The sequence below is a fragment of the Mesoplodon mirus genome (genome assembly GCF_964341445.2).
Source record: "Mesoplodon mirus genome assembly, chromosome: 2".
NCBI lineage: Eukaryota > Metazoa > Chordata > Mammalia > Artiodactyla > Ziphiidae > Mesoplodon > Mesoplodon mirus.
In genome coordinates, this window is record NC_138977.1 from 122,522,528 (window position 1) to 122,546,930 (window position 24,403).

The 24,403-nt window shown below is 42.3% G+C and overlaps 1 protein-coding gene and 1 long non-coding RNA gene across 5 annotated transcripts; one reads left to right on the plus strand and one right to left on the minus strand.

Moving 5' to 3' along the window:
• Nucleotides 1–3: 3 nt before the first annotated feature.
• On the plus strand, nt 4–13,640 carry LOC309798722 (ATPase PAAT-like). 4 transcript variants are annotated; one of them, XM_082611262.1, is made up of 5 exons: nt 4–313; nt 1,250–1,453; nt 2,274–2,346; nt 4,690–4,896; nt 9,199–13,640. In XM_082611262.1, the coding sequence occupies exons 1-4, from the start codon at nt 150–152 to the stop codon at nt 4,846–4,848; spliced, it is 600 nt and encodes a 199-aa protein (XP_082467388.1). In that variant the 5' UTR covers nt 4–149; the 3' UTR covers nt 4,849–4,896; nt 9,199–13,640. The 4 variants fall into 4 exon arrangements, with proteins under 4 accessions (XP_082467388.1, XP_082467387.1, XP_082467386.1 ...); XM_082611261.1 differs by lacking the exon at nt 9,199–13,640 and adding an exon at nt 8,030–8,441; XM_082611260.1 differs by lacking the exon at nt 9,199–13,640 and having other exon boundaries at nt 5–313; nt 4,690–6,717.
• LOC309798733 lies at nt 7,046–24,336 on the minus strand. Its single transcript, XR_014293226.1, has 2 exons — nt 24,187–24,336; nt 7,046–7,381 (listed from the first exon to the last, which is right to left on the minus strand). It is a non-coding gene; the product is annotated as an uncharacterized lncRNA (long non-coding RNA).
• Nucleotides 24,337–24,403: the final 67 nt, after the last annotated feature.

Genomic DNA, 24,403 nt, shown 5'->3' on the forward strand with positions numbered 1-24,403 from the left:
CTCTCCCGACCCCGGCGAGAAGCCGCGGCTCTGGGGTTTGCAGCCAAACGAGGCGGAAGTCGCTCTGTTCCTTTACAGTCCCTCAGTCTGGTGGAAATTAAAGAGCTGTAAGAGAGGTTCCGGAGCTGGCCTGGTGTGTAGGTGGCCAGATGGAGACCGAGACCGTACACCCGCCACTGACCAGCCGCCCGCCGCTGGCCTCTTCCTGGAATGCCGCATGCGGAGCCCTGGCCCAGAGTCTCCATCTCAGCCGGTCTGGTCTCGGCGCCCGGGACGCAGACTGGGAGGAGCTGCGGGCGCCGCCTGCAACCGGGTGCGCCGGGCCGGCGGGGACTGGGGTTGTGCCTGGGGAGCCGGGAGGGGAGGCAGGGGTCGTGAGGGGAGAGGGTCTGGGCCCGGAGCCGAGCCGGTGACCTGAAGACTCGTCATTTCACCCCCTTCTCCCTTGTGTCCGTCACGTCGGCTCCTGAGGCCCCCTGTTGGGATCAGAACCGCCTTTCTATCCCGAAACAAAAACCTACTGTCGACCAAAATAGGCATTAAAAAAAAAATCCAGGGCTTCCCTGGTGGCGCAGTGGTTGAGAATCTGCCTGCCAATGCAGGGGACACGGGTTCGAGCCCTGGTCTGGGAGGATCCCACATGCCGCGGAGCAACTAGGCCCGTGAGCCACAATTACTGAGCCTGCGCGTCTGGAGCCTGTGCTCTGCAACAAGAGAGGCCGTGATAGTGAGAGGCCCCGCGCACTGCAATGAAGAGTGGCCCCCACTTGCCACAACTAGAGAAAGCCCTCGCATAGAAATGAAGACCCAACACAGCCATAAATAAATAAATAAATAAAATTTTAAAAAAAAATCCAGATGTCGAAAATCTTCATCAGCTTAGCTTTGAAAATGGCACACTTTGTTCCTTTATTCCATTCTGCACCGCGCCCCACCCCCACCTCTGAACTCTTTTCTAATGTACACTAGCTGCCCAGTACGTATATTTCATTAACTGGACAGGCAATTATAGGAAGTCGCTTAGAATGTATTACAGAAGTCAAGGGAAAAGAGAGTGGAGAGCCCCCACGTCTAAAGCATCATTTCCTTAGGAATTCTGTATTGAGCATTTCGTCAGTGCTTTGCAAGGCGCTTGGACTCCAAATGCACATGTAAATGAATAGGATAACATGTCAACCCCTGTGGCCCATTAAGTGGGTTAATGACAGTGTTCACAAGAACTGTATAATATTCTTCATTTTCTTTTCAGCGAGGATCTGGTGATTTTGAAAAGGAACGTGAACAGCCAAGATGAAAACCCCTGCTTCCTTTACCTGAGATGTGACCCTCCTGGAGGTGAAGAAATCGTTTCTATTGGCATTTTAAGTTCAGCAAGAAATATGGAAGTATACTCAGGAGAGGAGTACTGTGAAACCAGTAGGGGCAAGAATGTTTGTAATGTTCTGGATAACAGGTTTGTGACGTATGCGTGTGGAAGTGTTCTTCTGAAGTAGTGTTTTATTTTCTGGAGCTTTTGCAATATTTATTGATTCTCTGACATTGGTGCCAGATACTAGGGGAGAGAAGATAAAAACATACCAGCAGACATAAAAGTTTAGACCTTTAGGGATCTTAAAGACAGTCTAGATCAGCCTAGTTGTTTTTATAAACGTGGAAACTGAGAGCTAGTGGAAGAGAGAGAAGTTTGTAAAAGATCATAGCTAGTTCGTGGAAGACTATGATCAGATGAAGTTCTGGTAAGTGTTTCTTGTCTGTTTTCTTTAACTCACAACGATCTGTTTTCCAAAAATTAAGTTGTCTATCAGTCTGGAACTTTGAACATTTTCCTGTAGGAAACTCTTTACATACAGTGCGTGAGCCCAACACTGTGGCATACCAGCATACTTAACCCATTTTTATACTTCTTGATTTTTTTTTCTGATTTCTTACAAAGATTCTGACCTAATCTCTCCTTAATATGAATCAAAATATGAAGTGTTTTATATACCATGCATGTTGGACATAATGGGTATGTTATTGAGCTTTACAGTGTGCTCTGTGCTACATAAGTATACATTTGATATCTAATTTAATTTTCTTATACAGCTAGTAAGTGGCAGATGTTGTCTTTGTAGCCAGTGCACTTCAGCAGGAAGTCCCAGCTGTTTATGCCTCACCAGGGAAACTGAATCCAAGGATTTAAATATTGTCCTGGAAACTTTTAATTTTAAATGTAACTGTTAAAAGTGATAGTGTGTGAAATTTTTTATAAATTAAATCTTTTTTATTTTTAGTGAACATGAAAAGATTATTTTGTACAAAAAATATCTAAAATTGGAGTCTTCCACACATGCTTGTAAAATAAAGGTAAGTCATTCCTAAATTTTAACTAATTTGAAAACTACAGTTTTTCTACTATATATACTTATTATCTGTAGGTTTGGTAATGTAGTTAGTCCACCTTGGTCCCTGGTTTTAGTTCAGAAATACTTAGTAAACATGTAAAAAGAAATTCTTTTCTAAAAAATTGTCAACCTCTTTCTTTTAAAATTTGAACATTTATTATTTATAGCAATGTCATTACATGTACTATTGATAATACAGTGGTATTTTACTTTTAAGCCTTGAAAAACTGAGATGAAAAAAAAATTTTTAATCGAGGTATAGTTTATTTACAATAATACATAAGTTTAAAAGATTTTTTTATCTTTATATAAAACTTAGGTGCCCAAAAAAAGCACAAGCAGTTTTGGTCCCAAAATATGGAGAAAGATAGAATATAGTTAGAGAAGTTTTGGACAAGGGCACCACAAAGTTAAAGGGATTTGGACTCCTGTTTTCAGCATGAAAAATATTGTTAAGGTGAACTTTACTGATGTCATCAGATCTAGGGAAAGGGTACAGAGCTGGAAATCATAAGCCCTGACTATTAAGTGAGCTCTCTTGCTGACTAGCAGAATAACCTTGGGCAAGTTTCTTCACCTGTGTCGGACCTACTTCATGGGTAATATTAGGGGACTAAGGAAAATAAATCTTGGATTAATTATTTTTATCTCTAAAATTCTATGCTGATTATTACTTACAGAATAGCACAGAACTGATTATCCCAAGATGTTGTTTTAGGTGTATATACTAATAGCTTCTAAAGTCATTTAAATAAGGTGATTCATTCATCCAACAAATGTTGGAGTGCCTATTGATGCCAGATACTGTAGTTGGCATTTAGGAATTGGCAGTTATGAAATAAATTGGAATGGAGCTCTCACACTGCTAATATTATAGCAGGCAAGACAGATAATAGGTTGACTCAGTGTGTAAAATAGGTACTACATTCGCTAGTGAGAAGGGCTTGGGGGTTAAAAAGCAGAACAGGAATAATATGGAGGTTGGAATGTGGGTGTTTACATTTCATGAGGTATTTACTTACTTATTGATGACAGTCACATCTTTGGTGCCACACTGCGTTCTTAGATCATGGGTCTCTATTCACCTGTGTCTTTGTGTGATATATGGGTTTGTTGTGTCTCTGAAGGTGAATGGTGTTTGAAACTGTGCTGTGGAAGTACCAGGGAGTGAAAGAGTGTTTCATTTAGGGAAATCCTTGGGTTTGTATGAAGGCTTCTTCTGGGCCAATAGTATATGTAAGTTAAAAGTAATAGTTACTGATGCATATGTTTGAGCACTTACCCAATGATATGTACTGGAAATTTTAACACATAATCCTCATAACAACCATGTGAACTCATTTTACTCCTGACTCAAGTTTGGTATTTGCCCATGGTCACCCAGGCAGAGCCATCACTGAACTCAGGTCTGTCTGATTCTAAATGCTATTTTCGTTCCACTTTGCTACTTTGTTGTCCTACACCACACATGAAATGTCTTTTGGTCTAGAAGCATGGACAACCTGAAGAAGCATAAAGCATTGGAAAAGCTACTGGGATAGAAGCCAGAAGAGCTAGGGTCAAAGCTTGACCTTTATTTACTCTTTTCACAAGTTAGAAAATCATCGTGAACTCATCTTTTCTATATGTAAACCATTGTGCTCTCTTATGTCATCTGGACATTCTCTTAAAATTCCTTTAGAATTCATTTTAAATTCTAAAATACTGACTTATATTTAGTATTTCAGCAAACACTTTGCATGGGTTTCTAGAGAGTCTTATTTTGTATTAAATAATATTATAGCAAGTTTCAGTATGTTGAGGTTTCAGATTGGTATAGTTTATCCTTAATTCCTTAAACTATTAAGTAAAACATTACTTACACTTAATTTTTTAGTTGCAGTAAGCTTTTTAAATTCATGCAGCACTTTTTAGCCTTTTTCTGACTATGACTAGAGAAAACTTAAAAATGTACTTGAAGTTAATTTTCAGATTCTTTTTTTTTTTTCCTTTCCCTTGCAGTACGCGGGCCTCTCGCTGTTGTGGCCTCTCCCGTTGCGGAGCACAGGCTCCGGACGCGCAGGCTCAGCGGCCATGGCTCTCGGGCCCAGCCGCTGCGCGGCATGTGGGATCCTCCCAGACCGGGGCACGAACCCATGTCCGCTGCATCGGCAGGCGGACTCTCAACCACTACGCCACCAGGGAAGCCCTAATTTTCAGATTCTTGAATGCTTCAGTCTTACTTCAGTAGTAACAAGAAGTGACCTTAAATAATGATTGTTTTGATTATCATTATTAATTTTCCTGAACTTTTGTTTTATATTAGTTGCTCTCCTTTGGTGAAAAGCAGTGTGTGTTCATCAGTAAACTTGTGGTACACATGAGGCCAATTTCAGCAAATTCTTCAGCAGGCTGTCCTGCTCTAGGATCAAGGATAGACCTGGACAGGGTCCAAACCATCATGGAGGCCTTGGGGTCAAAGTAATCACCTGGAGCTCCACAACTGATGAATATGGTTAGATTCCAGCAGCAGGTGAGTAGAAATGGATTTCTTTCCAAATACCATTAAAATTCTTTAAATAATGGATTCTTACAAAGACATGTGGTGACATAAATTTTTTCCTTTCAACTTTTATTATTTTTTTAACAATTTATTTTGGTTTGGAATTCTTTTTTTTATAGGTTTTAAATTTTGTGTTTATGTTATTTATTTATTTATTTATTCATTTATTTTTGGGTGTGTTGGGTCTTCATTGCTGTGTGTGGGCTTTCTCTAGTTGCAGTGAGCAGCAGCCACTCTTCATTGCAGTGGCCTCTCTTGTTGTGGAGTGCGGGCTCTAGGCGCGCAGGCTTCAGTAGTTGTGGCACGCGGGCTCAGTAGTTGTGGCTCGCGGGCTCTAGAGTGCAGGCTCAGTAGTTGTGGGGCACGGGCTTAGTTGCTCCGTGGCATGTGGGATCTTCCTGGACCAGGGCTCGAACCCGTGTCCCCAGCATTGGCAGGCGGATTCTTAACCACTGCGCCAACAGGAAAGCCCCTTGTTTAATTCTTATAAATCCAAAACCTGTAAGTTCCAGTTGCAGTAGATATTGAGTTGAAGGAAACACAATCTACTCAGAAAAAGTGATGAAAAAGTAGTTAAAGGGAGGTCCCAGTAATAACCTCCCAAAACAGTCCATCCCACCCCCATTTCCTCCATCTCCGATTCCTCAGAGCCAAACCTCATCAGACTCACCCCTTCCCCAGGCACATCCAGCCTCGGTCTGTGTCTCTCTTTCCCAAACCCTCATGTCCATCTGCTCTGCCTCTCTCCCAGCAAGCGAGAACCCTTCCACTTTAGAAAGAGCGAGGAGAGAGTAAACAGACAGGACAAAGATATTTTCTTCATCAGATGATAGAGGGAGGGAGAAAGGCAGGGAGCTCTCATGCATTAATACTTTTTGACCCATAAGAATTAGATTGAATGGACTCTCCTTCCCAGGAGACGTTTAGGCTAAAGATCCATCCGACGGCAGCCTGACTCCACCAGGCCACTGGCTGTGAGGCAGTCGTTAGTGGGATCACATAAGTGATGCCAGGGAGGCACATCCTGGCGTCCTTTTTCCTGTCATTTCAGGAGGATGTGGAGGGGTCATTTCTAGTCTCTCCGGTTCATTTTCCAGTCCGCTGCATCCAGGAGACTACCCAACAGACATCCAGTGTGTTTGGGAGACCAAGGGGATAAAAAATTCCGCATAGGGGCTTCCCTGGTGGCACAGTGGTTGAGAGTCCGCCTGCCGACGCAGGGGACACAGGTTCGTGCCCCGGTCCGGGAAGATCCCACATGCCACGGAGCGACTGGGCCCGTGAGCCATGGCTGCTGAGCCTGCGCACCGGAGCCTGTGCTCCGCAACGGGAGAGGCCACAACAGTGAGAGGCCCGCGTACCACAAAAAGAAAAAAATTAAATATGTGCTATCAACATTTCAAAATTTTTTTTAAAATAAAGAACAAATTGTGGTTACAAATGGAGAGTCTATGGTTAGAAGGGGGTTCCAGAGGCTCAGAGGAAAGAGCGGGAACAGAAGGGAGCAGACGAGCAGGAGTGACAAGGGGTGCAACCCTCCTGCCTACTGCTGAGACCAGGAGGTTCTGGGCTTCACCATTCAGCGGGAGGCTCCTGTTTGCAGTTAAAGACACTGACAGCTGAGTCAGCAATAATCAGTGTTAAAGTGATCCAAAAAGAAGAAAAAAATCTGCTTCTGAAGATTTGCAGGATAGCAGGAGGAGGAATCTCAGGTTTTTAAAATGTCCTTTTGACACCACAGAGCTCAACCCCATGACTGCACATATCAGGCAACCTCAACCCAGAGGTAGCCCACCTGGCTGTTCTCCCTCTGGGATGAATGCAGTTTCCCTCCAGGGCAGTGTAACAACTGCCCATGGTAGAGTAGCTGGATGAGAGTGAATGAAACCCTTAGAAGGAGGAGGGCCGAGCGTGGGAAATTTAGCAGGGTCTGAAACTAGAAACACTCTAAGATCAATATTTTTTTTCTGGGGTTGGATATATAGGTGTGTTTTCTACTCTAACTCTCCTTATATTGCAGTATAACTTTATAAGCTAGCTGCCCTAAGTCCCAAAGTGGGTACTACACAAATTTCAGTACTTTTATAACAAACAACAACAATACTGGAGGCAGAGAGGATTATTTTCAGTATTTCATTTATTCAAAAGTACATAACTATGTTACATAGTACATCATATAACGTAAACCAGAGAGACAGAACTTGACTTGAATAATAAAACATTCTACTAAGAAAGAAATACTGCTCACAAAGATATTTGTGCCCACCCAAGTCAGATTCCCTCGTATGCATCACAGAAGCACCATGACAGGGGATCAAAGCCAGCATACAAGTTACATTCATCACAGCATCGGAGGTTGCGATAAGACCCATTGGTGATGGCCGCAGTGACCTTGTCCTGGGTGACCATGGCTGGATCATTTTTTCAGGCTGAACAAATAGGTTCCTTTGGAACTCTTAAGAAAAGACATACACAGAGCATAGGATTAGAATTTTTCTTCTCAGTCCATTTGTTACAACTTGTGAAAGGTATCTCAGAAGCTTAGGACTGGAGCCAATCAAACACATGACACCAGCCCAAGAGTAAAGTGCTCTGCCCCCGTCCCAAGTTCCTGTCTAATCCCTTTCTCTCCTAACATTGCCAGAAATGTAAAATCAGGTTACAGCAAAAAAGGGAGAGTGAATTGCAAGTGTGGGTCACCCAGATGATCACTGCAAGTCCTCCAAGTGCAGAGCATGACAGGTGCCAAAGTCAGCCGTCCCCTGGGTGCTGGGATTCACCTTCCAGCACACAGGCATAACTTCCCTAGAATGGGAAAACCACTGCTTCTGTTTTGTTTGTTTTTTCTCCCCATTATTAGACAAGGAATCTGAGACATGGAGAAACACAGTGCCTTGATCAAACACATACAAGCAGAGGAGGAGCTGTAAATAAAAGGCAGGTCATTGAAAGCTTGATGCAGGACTCTGTTCAACAACTTATGCTGCCTCCTTGGAACGTTAATGAATGGGAACACCACTGCTCCTGACAACCAATCTCCCCCATATTTGAACGTTCCTTTCCCCAAAATCTAATGCTCACTTTTCTGATCTACACTTGTTAGGCAAACCCCAGGATCTTCACACAACTCAGCTTCCCCCAAAGTCCTATAGGCCCACCTCACTGTCCCCAAGGCCAAGGACACACTGAGAGCTCCCCAACTCAGGCAAGAGAAGATCAACTCAGCCCGTCCTCTAAGTGAACACAGGCAGAGAGACTCATTCACACAGTCTTCAGTCTGCAGTGCTGTGGAATTAGCCAGCGGACGGTAAACTCAATGAGGCCAAGTGACAGCAAAGCAACACAGAGCCACCTGGCTGAGAACCTTCTACTTATGAGCTCACAGCCCCAAACAGGAAGGCGAAGAAACCAAGATTCTACACGCACTGCCTTTGTCGTCTCAAACCCTCCCGCTGTTCCTGACCTCACCCAGGGTGCGGCCATGGGGCAAGGAATGACCCTACTCAAGCACAGAACCCCAGGATCCCATCTGAGGGAGTGTTAGCCACTCTTACCCACATCACTCACTTCAATGCGTTGGTTACTTTGTAGTAAAGACAGAAGACAGCAGCAGTCAGCACAAGCACAGCCAAAAGGATACCGCCATAAATGCACAGCGTAATTATCACGTTAATGTTCTGGGAAGCTTTACCTAGGCAGAGAAGTGCAGGCAAGCAGTGAATGTGGTTTCCCTCCCCACAGCCACCTAGCAACCTCAATATGCTTCCTTCAGTGGAGGAAGAATGAACCCAAACCACAGATCCTTATGCGTGTAAAACACAAATGAGTCTTCCTGGCGGGGGCGGCCCAGGACCCTAAGCTGGCCCAGAGACGGGGGAAAGGGTTCATTTCTAAATGAGATGGGACTGAAATGCAAAGTCCAGAGAGAAGGAAGGAAAGAAAGTGGGAAGAATCTTTTTCTCTCTTTCACATGCAGTAAAGTGCAGCTGTAAATAACCAGCCTGCACTTGAGCAAATGGTTTTATTCCCAAACACCTGGGCCTCCTGAAATATGTTCCCTTTCAGAGTCAGAATTAAACCCTTGCCTGTACATCAGGCTTAAAAATCTTCTATGGCAATTATTAAGGGAATGACTTTTTTTAAATGTTATGTTCAAAAATACTAAGAATATACTAATCTATTTTGTAAGCGATATGTGTTTCAGGAAAAGGAAGCTTTCAATTCTCCCTCTGACAACTGCCATTTTTCCTCCTAAACGCTAAATCTTTCCAGGAAGTCCCATTTGTGTGGAAGAAGCAATTTGTTTAATCTGACTCCCTGAAACTGGGGAAAAGTGAGCCAGAAGAGAGGAATAAACAATCGAACTGCCAAAGCATACTTACGAGCATCTAAGCCATCAACGCTGGATAAATGCTGACAGTTTAAAAAAATTACAATTAAAATCAACTTCAGGGAACAGTGCATCTTATCGGGAATTTCTCAAACCCTTAAATTGAGAAAGAAAATTCTAATTATCCTGTTAGGAGTAATTGAGATAGAAGTTTGAAGAGCTCGCTTTTAGAAGCACAGTCTCCACCAGTGCAACCAGAATGGACAACCACTGTCCATCTCCAACTTGTATGACTATCAGGCCTTAGGCTGTGTGACATCACCTCTTTTGTCACCAGCTCTCTTTCATGGAGTTCTGAATTCCATTCCATGTTCAGATATATTTTAGCACCAATGGAAATGTGAATGCCCCAATACTATTTTAAATCATTTAATTTCAATCTCACCTTTTCAGATTTTGTTTCTCTCAGAGGACCATTTAAGGCTTGACTGTTAATCAAAAGCAAATTTGGGGGGGGGGAAGCGAATTTGGGATTTCAATAAAATAAAAAGACAGTGATGTGGGGAGGCTAATATCTGAAAATACCCATATCTAAAAGTACAGTCATAGAAGACTGGTTAGACTTTATGTTTTAGCAACACAATGAAATAGTATATACTTGTAGCTTTGAACAGGATTTGGATATAGGTTCACTGACTTCAGAATATTATCCTAATTTATAGTTAAGACAAAAAGATTTCAAAAAGCAATTTGAAGAGGATATCTGTTCTAAATCGGGTTTCTGTGATTTCAAGGTACTCACACCAGCAAAGCTGGTTCCATTAAATGAGGGAATTACTTTAACTACAAAGGGTTATTCCTTGCTGCTCTGGCCAAACCCTGGGTGAGGTTACAAACTGCAGGGGAGATATAACCCAAAATGGTGGCATAAGATCTCTGAAAATTCTCTCCTCTGTAAAAGCAATGAAAAATCTGGCAAAAAAAGAAATTGTCAGAATCAGGTTTTTCTGACTCTGGATACTAACTCTAAGCTTTCAGCAGCTCAGGAAACATTTATTTAAGAACTGAATCTCAGTATTGAACAGCATGCTTTGTGGCACTGTTCCATCATTCACTCTCCAGCTCTATGGTAGCCTTATTTTCAATAGCCTAGATTCCAACGCAGCCACCAGAGGGAGCAGAACAGAGGTAGAGCCCTTTCAGAGTCTCATTCCCAAAGAACTGTCATTATCTGACTCATCTGCTGGTTTTCTGGAAGACGTCACTTGCTTGCAAAGCTATTTGCATTTGACCTAACTTGGAGTCCACTCAGTGCAAAAAGTCTTCTCCTCACAGAACTTTGGACAAAATGTTTTAACTTCCTGGCTCTTTGAGGCATTGCATTATTTGGGGCAACTGACAGACTAGCCAAAAAGCTTAAAGGAAAAGCTGGTAAATTAGATGTTCATAGGAGTTTTGAACAGCTCTGACATATCTGTGGGAGTCTAGAAGTCCATGCACATGTATAGAGCTGTGTGCATGCAGGGTTGTGAGCATGCTCAAGAAAGACATGAGATGGCCCTATGCATTCAACCCTGGCTGACCTTGAAGCTTTTCCCAAGCAGGAAGTGAAGGCAAAGGCAGAGTTTTCAACTGCTTGGCTGATACTGTTGAAGGCATGCCCCAGTAGGCACACAGAACCCCTCATGAAAGACTGGGAGGTATACTGGTTCCAGGCATTTAAGGTAATCTTAAATGCTTAGTAGCCAATCATTAGCTGACTACTAAGCTAATCAACAGAGACTTCAGTGTCCACACACAATAAAGAATACAGACTTTACAATGAATTAGTTGAGAAAAGTCACTAAACAAACAACAACAACAAACCCTGGAGAGTGGGGAGAACCTGATTTCTAGAGGTGCTATGTTATATTATTTTTTCTTGCTTCTTTTTGGCCGTGGTGTGTGACTTGCAGGATCTCAGTTCCCCAACCAGGGACTTAACCCAGGCTATGACAGTGAAAGCCCGGAATCCTAACCACTAGGCCACCAGGGAACTCTATATTATCTATATTATTTTAAATGTGCAGTTCTCAACAAAAGAATGAAAGATATGCAAAGGAACAAGAAAGCATGGCCCATAAAAAGGGGAAGGAGGGAAGCAGTCAATAAAAACTTTCCCTGGGGGGGGGGATAAATTGGGAGATTGGGACTGATATATACACACTACCTTATATAAAATAGATAACTATTAAGAACCTGTGGTATAGCACAGGGAACTGTACTCAATACTCTGTAATGGCCTATATGGGAAAAGAAATCTAAAAAAAAAAAAAAGAAAAGAAAAGAAAAAGGAGTGGATATATGTATATGTCTAACTGATTCACTTTGCTGTATACCTGAAACACAACATTGTAAATCAACTATACTCCAATAAAAATTTAAAAAAAAAAAACTTTCCCTGAAGAAGCCCAGATGTTGGCTCTACTAGACAAAGACTTTAAATCAGCTATTTTAAACATGTCCAAAGTAAACCACTTCTTTTTATTTTAATATTTATTTATTTATTTATTTGGCTGCACTGGGTCTTAATTGCAGCACACGGGATCTTCATTGCCACGTGCAGGATCTTTTAGTTGTAGCATGTGGGCTCTTAGTTGAGGCATGCGGGATCTAATTCCCTGACCAGGGATCAAACCAGGGACCCCTGCATTGGGAGCACGGAATCTTAACCACTGGACAACCAGGGAAATCCCCAAAGTAAACCACTTCTAAAGAACTAAAGGGAAGTATGAGAATAATGTCTCCAATAGAGAAGATCAATAGAGAGAGAAATTATTTTTTAAAAGAACCAAATGGAAATTCTGGAGTTCGAAAGTACAATAACTGAAAAAAAATTCACTGGAGGGGCTTAACAACAGATTTGAGCAGGGAGAAGAAAGTGAAGACAGGTCAATTGAGATTATCCAGTCTAAGGAACCGAAAGAAAAAGTAAATAAAAATGAACACGGACCTTCCAATTTCCACTCCAAAATGTAAACAGCTCGGGAACTGTCATCCTCAAAACAAGAAAAAAAATTGGAATAAACTGAAAATCAACAAGTCTTCTTAAGTTAACAAGAGAATTGAAGTCACATGGAAAATAGCCACCCCCAAAAGTTAAGAGACAGGTGAATACAGAGAATCATGGCATACAGTACACCAGGAGAAGTCACTGCTGGAGCCAGCAATGGGTAGGAACAATTAAATAGTAATTGATGAATTGCTGGAGGCTGAATGAGGACTAGCTTGAGAGAGAAAACAAAGAAAAACAACAAAACAAAAACAACAAAACAAAACCAAAATCCTCCTGGAGGCTGAGTTTTGTTTTGTTTTTGGTGGTGGGGGACACACTTTCATGATTGCTACCTCTAGGAACTCAATTAGGTTCTTATGGTAAAGACTTTAGAAAAAAAACCCTCGTGCTTTGGTCTCCAATGACACCACATTGGAGGTGGCTTTGTTACTGCTGGGAGATAAAGTCCTGAATTTCCACTAGGCTTCTTCTAGTATCACCGCGTCAGTTAGGTGGAACAGTGCCTCATCTCCACCAGATGAGGGTGGAAGTCCAGACTTCCCAAGGTCTCCACTGACACCACAGGGGCTGGGAAGGGATGCAGGTCTCAGCTCTACTCAGGCTTCTCGGGCACTAACCTGAGAGAGGGGGTTGGGACACCTCTTTAGAGCCTGGTGAAAATGGAAGTCTAGTTTCTGCATGTAGTCTCTGCTGTGGGGGACAGGAAGGGGTGGAGAAGTGGGACCACAGTTTTTTCTGTGGCATTTGGCTGGAACACAGCAGTTATTTCCTTCTTTCTAGGCTGCCTGTTTCCTGGTCCTTTGGCTAGAAACAGCAGGCTTTTGTTGGGCTTTTTCTGTCTGCACCCACTGGTGTTTCCAGGTTGCCAGCTTCTTCGGCTCCAAGTCTGGAAATATGAAGTGAAAACAAAATCCAGGGCACTCACCACCATGTTTCCTTGGATCTCAAGATTACTAAGCTTGTCTGTTTTCATCTCTCCATCTGTCAGAGTCTTATGTTTGTTTTATATGTTCAGGGTTTTTAGCTGCAGTTAGTGGGAAGCATAGGGAAAGGTACATCTACTCCATCTTACCAGAAGCAGAAGTCTCTCATGTGGGAGATTTTGACATCAACCCTCTACTTAATGACCAAAGCCACTGTGCCAACCCTGCTTGTCCGACCCCGAGAGTGAATGCTTCCTTAAATTGTGCACCCCAGGCACCTCACGTGTGTCATCCTAGACTGGGCCCTGTCATCTCATCACAGCTTATCTTTCCAGCCTCATTCCCCACTGCATTTCCCCACACCCAGTGTATTTTCATGCCTGAGTTTTGGCTAGATGGCTCTCCAGTCTCTCTCCTCCTCTATCGGCTGAAATACTAACCCTGCAAAGCTTCCCTAAAATGCCATCTCCTCTGTAAACTTTTCACTGATTCCCAGCTGCCCCCCATCCCATGTTAATTGCTCCTGTCCCTCTGTATCCATGACCTTTGTTTGTACCTCTCTGAAAATTTGACTTCTGTTTGCCTTAAGGTTTTCCAGCTCCTGCTTTAACTCTGAACAGACATTTGTCTTGAGTAAAGGAACCTACTATGCTCACACTCACTGAACCCAGTACTTTGAGTTAAATTAACTGTGGGTTTCCTTCTGCTTTTTATCTCACTCAAAAATGTTTTATTTTTCCAAGTTTCTTTTCTATTCCTTCCTATTGAAGCAGCAACGATTCTGAGGGACACAGTCTTGAATATGGTAAGTCATGATTAAGGAGGTAGGCTATGTTGACTTTCCTTACAGAGCTGACCACTTCATCTCTTGGTTTCCTTCTATTCCTGTAGTTACTTGACTGTTGAGTTACTTGATGACTCTGTACGTTTAAAGTGTGTTTTTTCAAGGTGTAAGTTTCATGAGGAACGAACTCTGGACCCCCAAGTATCAAAAAGAGAGCCCAGAACCCATTAGGTGCTAGCACATGTCATGGACGATGACTCAAATATGAATTTTATCAATCTGGTAACACCTTTCCCCACCTGAGCCTCTAAATTCAGACAGAGCAATAAATTCGGACATAGCAATTAAGCCCTGACCAGTATTATTTCATTTATTGATAAGGATATTTCACATTGTGTTACCAACATTAAACTATTGGCCTGACCATTTCTAATGTGTTTTAGTAACAGCTTTCTAGAGATGACTAGGAGGAAATAGCTAAAACCTCTGTTTGGCAGATGAGGAAACTGAAGCTCAGAGAACAAATGACTCCCTTGGATCACTTAGCAAGTCACTGGCAGGACTGGAACCAGGGCCTGCTTCTGTGATTTTTCCCTCCAGCCCCTGTCCTCCCAGGTCCAACACCTTTCCAGCCCCCTGCCTTCTGAAACCGTTTGAAATGATATGCTGTTTCCTATTTCTAGTCCCCCCAACTCTATATCCAGAGACTTTGATTTTGACTCTGAGCTGAAAGATGGGCAAAGAAATCCAGCTGCATTTCATTTAGGGAAAGGGGCTGGTTACTATCATTATGTTTTCATCCTAAGAGCTATCTCATTGGCAATTCACGTGGCATGACTAGTCAAGAGTACTGGGGCTGATGGGGACCAGGGGCCATGTGTTCCAGATGACAAAAGGTAAGCAGTAGCTGTATTCAGAATCAGTGAGCTGAACTCTGTGATGTGATTACAGGGGCTTGTTTTCTCTCTGTGGGAGATTCTTTGTAATTCACACTCAAGGCCTTTTACCCAGGTCAGTTATTTTGCCAAGTGCCCATCCTGTGACTAACACCTGGGTCAGGTGGGTGCACACCCTCATACCTGCAAATTGTATCTATGGTGGCAGAAAGCAGCCCAGAGCCAGTCTACTGGGAGTAACCCTGTGAGGCCCCCTTACTTGGCCCAAGTGCCAGCTCTGTGCCCCTTCCATAGCTCCTCCTGCTCTGCTCCTGGGATTCTCATCTTTACCTCCAGACACCTGCATGGCTGAGGGCCTTGCTCATGCTGCATCATCCTGTCCACAAACAAGATGACGGGTATATTAATGAGCAATGGAGGAGTCCAAGACCAGGGAGTTTTTGGTGCAACATATTTTTCCATGAGGTAAAAATTAACTCGTGTAGATTTTTCCATTCAATTTTTTGTTTAATTCATTTTAATTTAGCTTAAGGATAAATGTTTATTGAGCTCCTACAATGGGTCAACACTTTTAAGATGGGGATAACAGTAGTGCAAAAAACAAAAAAATGAGCAGCCTTCTCCCTGTATCTTCATGTGTTCCTTTCTCTGTGTTTGTCCCAATCTCTTCTTATAAGAACACCAGTCTTATTGGATTATGGCCCACCCTAATGCCCTCATTTTAACTCGATTACCTCTTTAAAGGCCCTATCTTCCAATACATAATATTCTGAGATACTGGGGGTGAGGACTTGAACAAGTGAATTGGGAGAGAGGGGGCACAATTCGGCCCCAAACAGGTATTTTCATGGGCAATTGACCCCCTTTGTCATTTGAAATCCAAAGCTGTTGTCAGGTCAAGTCACTCTTCTTGCATGGCTACCCTGAGACTCTTGCAATTCCCTTGCCCAGGTTAATACCTGAGAGGTAAATCATTTAAATAGGCCATTTTCATGCAAATATAGGTAAAGCAAGACTTAGCGTCTCCCCAGTTCCCACATCACCACTTTCACATTCTTAAAGATAGTTCCATTTCATGTATTAGACAATTAACCCAGAATTTTAGTTTTCTGCTCATTCAGACAGGGTCTCTCCAAATGCCCTCTGAAGACACACATTTCCAAGGTGGTTTTGAGGAAAAGCCACAAGCGTAGACAAAGCTGAATTCTTATCCTACCTTAGTCACTCTATAACTTTAGCTAAGTGACTTAACATCACTCGACTTCAGTTTTCTAGTCTGTAAAATGGGGATATCACAGCCTACTTCATACTATGGCATGATGGTATTCTGAACATGAAGCACCTGGCACAGGCTTGGCACAAAAGAGGTGCCCAGTAAATGCTAAGTGTCAATTTCTTCTTCCCTTGCTCTCCCCATGCTCTGATCTCTCTCCTCTACTTAAACAGCAAAAATAGTTTGTATTGTCCCTAATAACATCACCATTCCAGAATATTTGGAAGCCCCTCTTCTCTTTTATTTCCTAGTTTGAGAGTCAAATGGAGGTCACTTCAATAACATTTAATTAAGGTAATAATATAGTGGTTCTCAAAGTGTGCCTGAGGCCAGCAGCATCAGGAGCAGTATCTGGAACTTGTTAGACATGCAAATTCTCAGGCCTCAGCTCAGAACTTCTGAGTCAGAAACTCTGAAGTGGGACCCAGCCATCTGTGTTTCATCAAGCCCTCTAGCTCACTGGAACGCAAGCTTATTTAAGGAACCACTGATCTATGTTTAAGAACATGGACTCTGGAGCCAAGATGCTAAGATTTGATTCCTCTTCCACTTTTCATTACTATGTAACCGTGACTTAAGTGACTTCTCTGGTCATCAATTTTCACATCTACTGAATTGTAAGACTTGTAAGACTCCCTATCCAATAAACCATTAATGTCTCTGTGTCGCTCTCTCCAGGCTCTTTCTTCAGTCTCTCGGCTGGGCAATTACAAGGTCTGCAGGTCTGGAGGGCACAGCCTAACAAGCACGCAGCTAATGATGAAGTGTACTTATGTCCTCACAGAGTAAGCCACCAAAATTGATTTCTCCTTCCTGGAGCCCTTGGGGAGAAAAGCATTTATGATTTCTCTATGTAAAGAAAGATAAGTTTGGGACTTCCCTGGCGGTCCAGTGGTTAAGATCCCACATGCCGCACAGCCAAAGGAAAAAAAAAAAAAGAAGAAAAAAAGATGAATTTACTGGAAGATTCTTTAATTGCATTTAAAAAATCTGTAATGAAACCTAACTTGTGATTTGTAATCACCACATATAAAAAAACAATCATTTTCTTTTATTTTTATTTTTATTTTGGGGCCTCACCACGCGGCATGTGGGATCCTAGTTCCCCAACCAGGGATCTAACCCTTGCCCCCTGTCTTGGAAGCATGGAATCTTATCCACTGGACCACCAAGGAAGTCCCCGCATTTTATTTTTCTTTCTTATTTTTGGCTGAAGGGTAATGCCTTGATGATAAGGGCTTTTAAATTATTTACTTACTTAAAATCAACTCTTATCATAAGAGCAATACATGTGTGTTACGGAAAAATAAGAAAGCAAAGACAATTAAAAGAAAAAAATTCCATAATCCAATCTACTTATGAAAAATAGCTGTTAACAACTTCATATATATATATATATATATATATATATATATAAATAAATAAATAAATATATATATATATATATATATATATATATATACACATAAAATCATGGGTATCTTTCCTATAGATATGCCTCAATTAAAGAATTAACTTTGGGGCTTCCCTGGTGGCGCAGTGGTTGGGAGTCCACCTGCCGATGCAGGGGACGCGGGTTTGTGCCCCGGTCCAGTAAGATCCTACATGCCGCGGAGCGGCTGGGCCCGTGAGCCGTGGCCGCTGAACCTGCGCGTCCGGAGCCTGTGCTCCGCAACGGGAGAGGCCATAGCAGTGAGAGGCCCGCGTACCGCAAAAAAAAAAAAAAAAAAAAAAAGAATTAACTGTGGAGTAATCCTTTGTATGGGTTGTATGGGTTTACAAATGTGTGTTCTCTTTAATATTTTACAATAATGAGCATGCCATAATTAACACTTTGATACACAAGTTTATGCATATATCTGATTATTTCATAAGAAATAAATTCTTAGAACTAGAATTACCAGGTCAAGTTCCACATATTTATAGTGTCGAACTGCTCTGAAGAAATGTGGTACTAACATAATCTTCCACTTAAGAGTGTATAACAGCAAATGTTTCTCCATGTTATCTCCAGCAGTGGATAATTTAATTTTAAAATTTCTGGCTGTGGCCTTTTGAAAGGAGAACTTAACTGATTTCATTTGAAACCCTGGTTCAATTTTTTTTCCCCTCAGCCTCAGTCAAATTCATTTGCCAAACATAGTAAAATGAAAAGGGGCAAAGGGACAAGGCTTCCTAATGCCTCCATCATGGCAAATGGCTTGGCAGCTCTGAGGGCCAGCAGTCTTATAATTCTGGTCTCTCACACCATCTGATGAATAAGTTTCCTGCTGGCCTCCAGGGATACATATCAATTCCAGCCATATACAGATTTATGTGAGAATATTGCAGCTGTATGACTGGTTTATTAGCAGCAATTCCCAAAGAGGGAGTGTTCCCTTTACCCCACTCGTTCACCGAAGGTCTATAGAGAGTACTATAACTAAAGCCCTTCACTGGGGTATCTCAATACACAGCACAGAGTAGGCACTGAGTAATTAATTACTCGTGGAATTGATAAGACATTCTTGCTTTGCAGTTCTGTTTGTTAAGATCATAAATGAGTCGATTAAACCTTCTCTGCTCTTCCCCCAAAATGCAAATTCTTAAGAGTCAAAGGACTGACCTGGATGAAGGTGAGTAGCAGGGCACTGTCACACACCCATAAGACAGGGTGAGACCCGACTGATTCTGCTGATAAAGATAAAACAATCCACTTCTAGATTCAGACAGTTTATTATTTACAGAGACAGTGAAAGATGTGCCAAATCCCTGTTCCACACTCCAAAAAGGATGAGACCAAAGCAAGAGAGGCTGAATGCCTGCAGTGCAAGTTGTGGAGTATTTCGATGCTGAGGAGTCAGGTCTAGCCTGTAGCTAAGTGGTTTTATATTCTGAAGTCTTATTTTGGAGGGGGGAAAGGGGCGGGGAGGGGGCAAGGCAGAAAGCCTCAGAACTCATCAGAATCCAGAGACAATGAGAAACTGTCTCACGACAACCTCCCAGAGGAGAGAAGGAAGCGACAGAAGGTCCTATAACGATTCCTTACAAGCCTCTCATCGTCTCTTGATCTAGGAGTACGAAGCATTCCGCCAAAACTCAGAATAGCTTTTGCTGGCATGGCCTATGTGGAAAGGTGCAAGGATGCCAAGACACAATGACAGTGGGATTGTTTTTTAATTTTCTCTTTAATAGTACAAATTGTAATAGTACAAAGTTAATAGTACAGAATAGTAAAAATTCTTTTTAGTACAAATTCCATTTGTAAGTACAAGCCCACTGTTTAGTATGGTCCATGAGCTAAGAATGGTTGAGCTAAAATTCAAAATAATATTTCATGACACGGAAATTACATGAAATTCAAATGTCAGTGTCCATAAAGATTTTGGAACACAGTGATACTCATTTGTTTAGAAGTTGTCTATTTTTGCTTTCATGCTACAACAGCAGAATTGAGTAGTGTCAATAGAAAGTGGCCTACAAAGCTTAAAAGATTATCTGGCCCTTTACAGACAAAGTGTGCCAATCCCTATCTAGCACCAGATATATCCTCTCAAATTGCTACACCTCCTCCTTTAATTTCTATTCAACCTGTTGTTCTTTTGTTGTGATTTTAAACCAGCTGTCTCATATATACACTACTATGTATAAAATAGATAAATAATGAGAACCTACTGTATAGCACAGGGAACTCTACTCAATGCTCTGTGGTGACCTAAATGGGAAGGAAATCTAAAAAAGAGGGGATATGTCAATATGTATATGTATAACTGATGCACTGTGCTGTACAGCAGAAACTAACACAACATTGTAAAGCAAATATACTCCAATAAAAATTAAAAACCAGCTTCATATACATATGAAAAAAAAAATAAATAAATAAATAGACCAGCTGTCTCAAGTCCCAAAGTGGATAATATAAAAACTTTTTAAATAAAAAAGTAAAAGAAACGTCACCAGAAAAGGATACAAGAGTCAAAGAAATTTTTTCCATAATTGCATATTTACTGAAAAATACATCAGAGGTAATGTAAATATGACCTTTTAAAGCAAATGAAGAAATAAGAATATACTTTAACTGAAATTCTAAAAAATTTTACTAAAAAGAAATTAAATGTAAACCATAAAGATATTATAAAGATATCTGTTCCCAGCATTCCCAGGTTAGACTCCTTCACTTTGGTCACAGAAGCATGTCAAGAGGTAATGGAGCCTGGCATAGACAGTACATCCTTCACACAAATGAATTGTGGCAGGGGGTGGCACAAGGGAGTTCACCTGTATTTGGTGAACTGCCACAATATTATTCTCTAAGGCTACATAACAAGTATCTAACAACTAAAGGGTTAGGAGATATCAGATTTTTCAGGATTATCTTCTTCCAAACTCTGTTATATGCCTTTTGTGTCAAAGTCATTGCTTTCAATATTTTTCTTCAATGCTCTAAAGATATATTTTTTAAAAATTAGATTTGTGGAGTTTTTTCTAAGTCCATTGGTTACATTCATCAGGGGGTTCTGTCTGGAAGTTTTCTACTGAGGCAAATCATACCATGTGACCTCTCTCAATTCCTATCCAATCCCTTCCTCCCCTAACTGTTTTATAAAATGCAATGAGGCTGTAATAAATCAAGGGGAACAAACTGCAAACTTGTCACCATATTGCCACTTTCTGACCTCATCAGTGACTAACCAACTAGACCTTAAAGGCTTAAAAGGTGCCTATATTCTACCATACCCTAAGATAGTGGTGGGAAGATGGACAGTAAGAAGAAGCTCTTAATCTTTTTGTGTCATGGAGAAACTTAGTCTGGTGAATCCTATGGACCCTTTCAGAATAACACATTTAAGTATTTAACATAAAATACATAGGATTACAAATGAAATCAAGCAAACTGAAATATTTTAGAAACCAGATGTATAATATAGTAGTATATGTGCTTCTTTACAATTAGATTCAATGCCCAGAATACTGACGGGTCTAATAACTACCACACACAAATCATGGCACTCTAGAGTTCATTATATAACTATATGTATTTGTCAAAAGGCAAAGAATTATACACTAAAATTTGTGACTCTTTATGTTGACTATACCTTAATGAAGCTGACTTATAAAAATTTATTGTGGTAGTCTAATAACTATAAGTTTGAGGTTTTGATAAAAATTTGAGACAGCTCTAAGAATACTAATGTGATGTGAAAATGTCATTTATTTTAGTGACAAGGCGATGGGTGTTTCTAAGTCTACTAATTCTACTGTGGCTAGCTTTACTAATCATTAAACTGTTACATTTCAGTAGGAGGTTAACAAAAATAAAGATGGGAATATCTTTCCCAATTTGGGTTGATGGCCCCCATGAAATATATACACGGAATGTATACACACAGTACACAGAAGGTAGTGAGACTAGAGAGTAGTGAGACTACTTGCAGAGCAGAGATAAACAGAGTATCTGTGGACATAGCTGAGGATAAGCAGCCCTTAGGAATCAGAAGGGTCTGCATGCCATAGTCATGCCTCCGGCTTACTTACTCTCACGAGGACATCCAGTCCTCAACTTATATGCAGCCAGCCCAAGAATTCTCCAACAGTAAAGAACCAAGAGAAGTTACAGAGGTCTACTTCCAAGCTCCCAAGTTCTTCATGGGCATGACATTCCCCTGTATCACAGGTGCTAGCTTTGCCATGGCAACACCAAGCATGCCGCCAAACACCTGGCTACAACTAGGAATGGATCCTCCTGGTTCAGTCTAGGACCATATCCTTCCCCAAACCCCAACGTCCCATAGTCCAGTAAGGAGTCAGTGGAAACAATGGGCATGAAAGCGATGCGGGGGTGTTGGGCCAACAAGGAAGGGCTTCTATTGTTATCCCTATCAATTCCATACAAAAACCCTCTACCAGGTGTGAAATACTTCCTAATTTCCATAAGTATACACATGGTAGGAAACACAAATGTGAGAATTGTTTTATAAAGTCCCAAACCACAAGAGAATTATAGTACCTAAAAAGTGTACTTCAGAGGAATTAGTGATTAATTCTGTAGCACAGTGGAGGTCTGTACTTGCTTTTGAATATGAACAGAATTTTCCCTGTTATCCAAAAGGAAAAGCATTGGAGAGGGAAAAGCATGTGCAAAGGTAGAGGAGAATGGGAGGCAGGCAGGAGTAAGAGTACCAAAGGCTTTGTATGCCATGCTAATGAGTGATGTGACTCAGTCTGGCGCAGCAAACACCAGAAGGATCAGAGGGCAATGCAGAGGATGAAATGGAGGTAATTAAAATGAAGGCTAGGGAATTCCCTGGTAGTCCCGTGATTAGGACTCCCTGCTTTCACCGCCGGCGCCTGGGTTCGAGCCCTGGTCGGGGAACTAAGGTCCTGCAAGCTGTGTGGTGCGGCCAAAAAAAAAAAGGCTAAAACACCAATAAAGAAAATCCTGGAACGTTTCAGCTGAAAGTCGGTGCTAGAAAACAGAAAAGGCAGAGATGGAGAAAAAGAGGAAAGTTTTCCTTAAAAAAAAAAAAAAAAAAAAAAGGAGGGGGGAAATCAAGACAGTGATTTATTGGATATATAGGAATAAAAGAGGGAGGACCACCAAAGTCTTTATTTTTCTGACCTATGGTCTTTCAGCTTTATTTAAGGAAGCCAACATCCAGTTGTTAATATTGATCTTGCTCATAAACTGCAGATTGCTATTTCTGAAGAAGAGCCAGTTTTCCTTTGGACTGTGCAAACACTCTAACATGGATCAAAGTTACCTTACGACCACAAGAGGCAGGACATACATGACAAATACACTGCTTACCGTTAAGTCTGGGGGACTAATCTTTGCAATCATTAAAACCAGAACATTTACAGTTAAGGACTTTTAACTTTATAAATTCTGTACCTATCAGATCTGTGGTAGGTTTCTCTTTCAACCTTCCTAAGTCCATCTAACAAACACTCTGGATAATTACTTATAGAAAAATACATTAATAATTTTTCTAGACCACTCCACAAGTACGTAAAAAGAAGGCAAAAGAGCACTGTATTCTCATTAGGTAAATATTCCAACATAACAACTCAGATGATAACTTAAGAAAAAGAAAATAAAAATTACTTTGCCCAGAAAACCCGTAGTAGGAAATAGTAAGACAAAACTAACGTGGGGCAAGATTTCTTTTTCTTTCTTTCTTTCTTTTTCTTTTTTTCTTTTTTTGGCCATGCCACACGGCTTCCGGGATCTTAATGACCCGGCCCGGGATGGAACCCAGGCCACCGCAGTGAAAGCCCTGAGTTCTAACCACTGGACGGCCAGGGAATTGCCATAGCAGAGTTCGACGTCTATTTCCTATACAGAACACCACCAGAACTACAGAAGTGACGGGCCAAATTTGCAGAATGCTGACATTACTAGTGTATTTTACTCTACTTTGCACTTCTTCACAAGGTGCGGTTGAAAGGGGCAGAAAGGCATCATAGGCCTTCCTATCCCGGGGGCATCTGGAAAGAGCCACCCGCCCCCACTTCCCCGGACCCAAAGCTTCAGGGTCCTTCAGGTCCAGCTCGCATTCTGCTCCACCGCAGACCCGAGGCCGCCGTCCTGCTCGCTCTTCTGGGGCCGGGAGGGCAGACCCCACCCCCCTTCGGGCGCAGGCCTTTCTCCACCTTCCACCCGGCCCGGGGGACACGAGGGCGGCCCAGGCCACCTGACAGGGCGAAGCCCCAGGGCCACAGACCTTCCTCACACACCACCCGCCCCGGCCCCACACCAAGGGCAACACCGTCCCAACCTCCTCCTCAGCTAAAGCCGAACGACCGGCACCCACCTGACACCCTCGGAGGAGAGAACGCGTGTATGCAGCGGGCTGAGGACTTTCTGAAAAGCCGACTCCACCGCCTGGCCGCCGCGTCCCCAGCCCCCCGCACCCCACCGCAACCTGCGGAAAGGCTCGGCGTCCGCGCCACAGACCCGAGGGTCGGGACGAGGTCCTTCAGGTCTCGAGAGCCACGACACCACACCTACCACACCCACCTCACGACGTACTCTCCTCACCGGACCGACCCTGCGGGTCAGTCCAGCCACCAGCATCCACACGACATCTCCGGGGCCAACGTCAAACCACCACTGGGTTCCCACGCGCACAGCACCACGGCTGCGCACAGCCCAGCAGCTAGACCCAGGCTGTCAGTGCGCATGCGCCGGACTCCAGCTCTCCCCCCGCACCCCGCAGATTTTGAACGCGCTCATG

Excerpts from the sequence above, each read along its gene's own strand:
- LOC309798722 (XM_082611262.1), top strand. The coding sequence starts at position 150 with ATGGAGACCGAGACCGTACACCCGCCACTGACCAGCCGCCCGCCGCTG. Across the intron at positions 314-1,249 it reads CGGGCGCCGCCTGCAACCGG|CGAGGATCTGGTGATTTTGA; the intron begins GTGCGCCGGGCC and ends TTTTCTTTTCAG. Across the intron at positions 1,454-2,273 it reads TGTAATGTTCTGGATAACAG|TGAACATGAAAAGATTATTT; the intron begins GTTTGTGACGTA and ends TTTTATTTTTAG.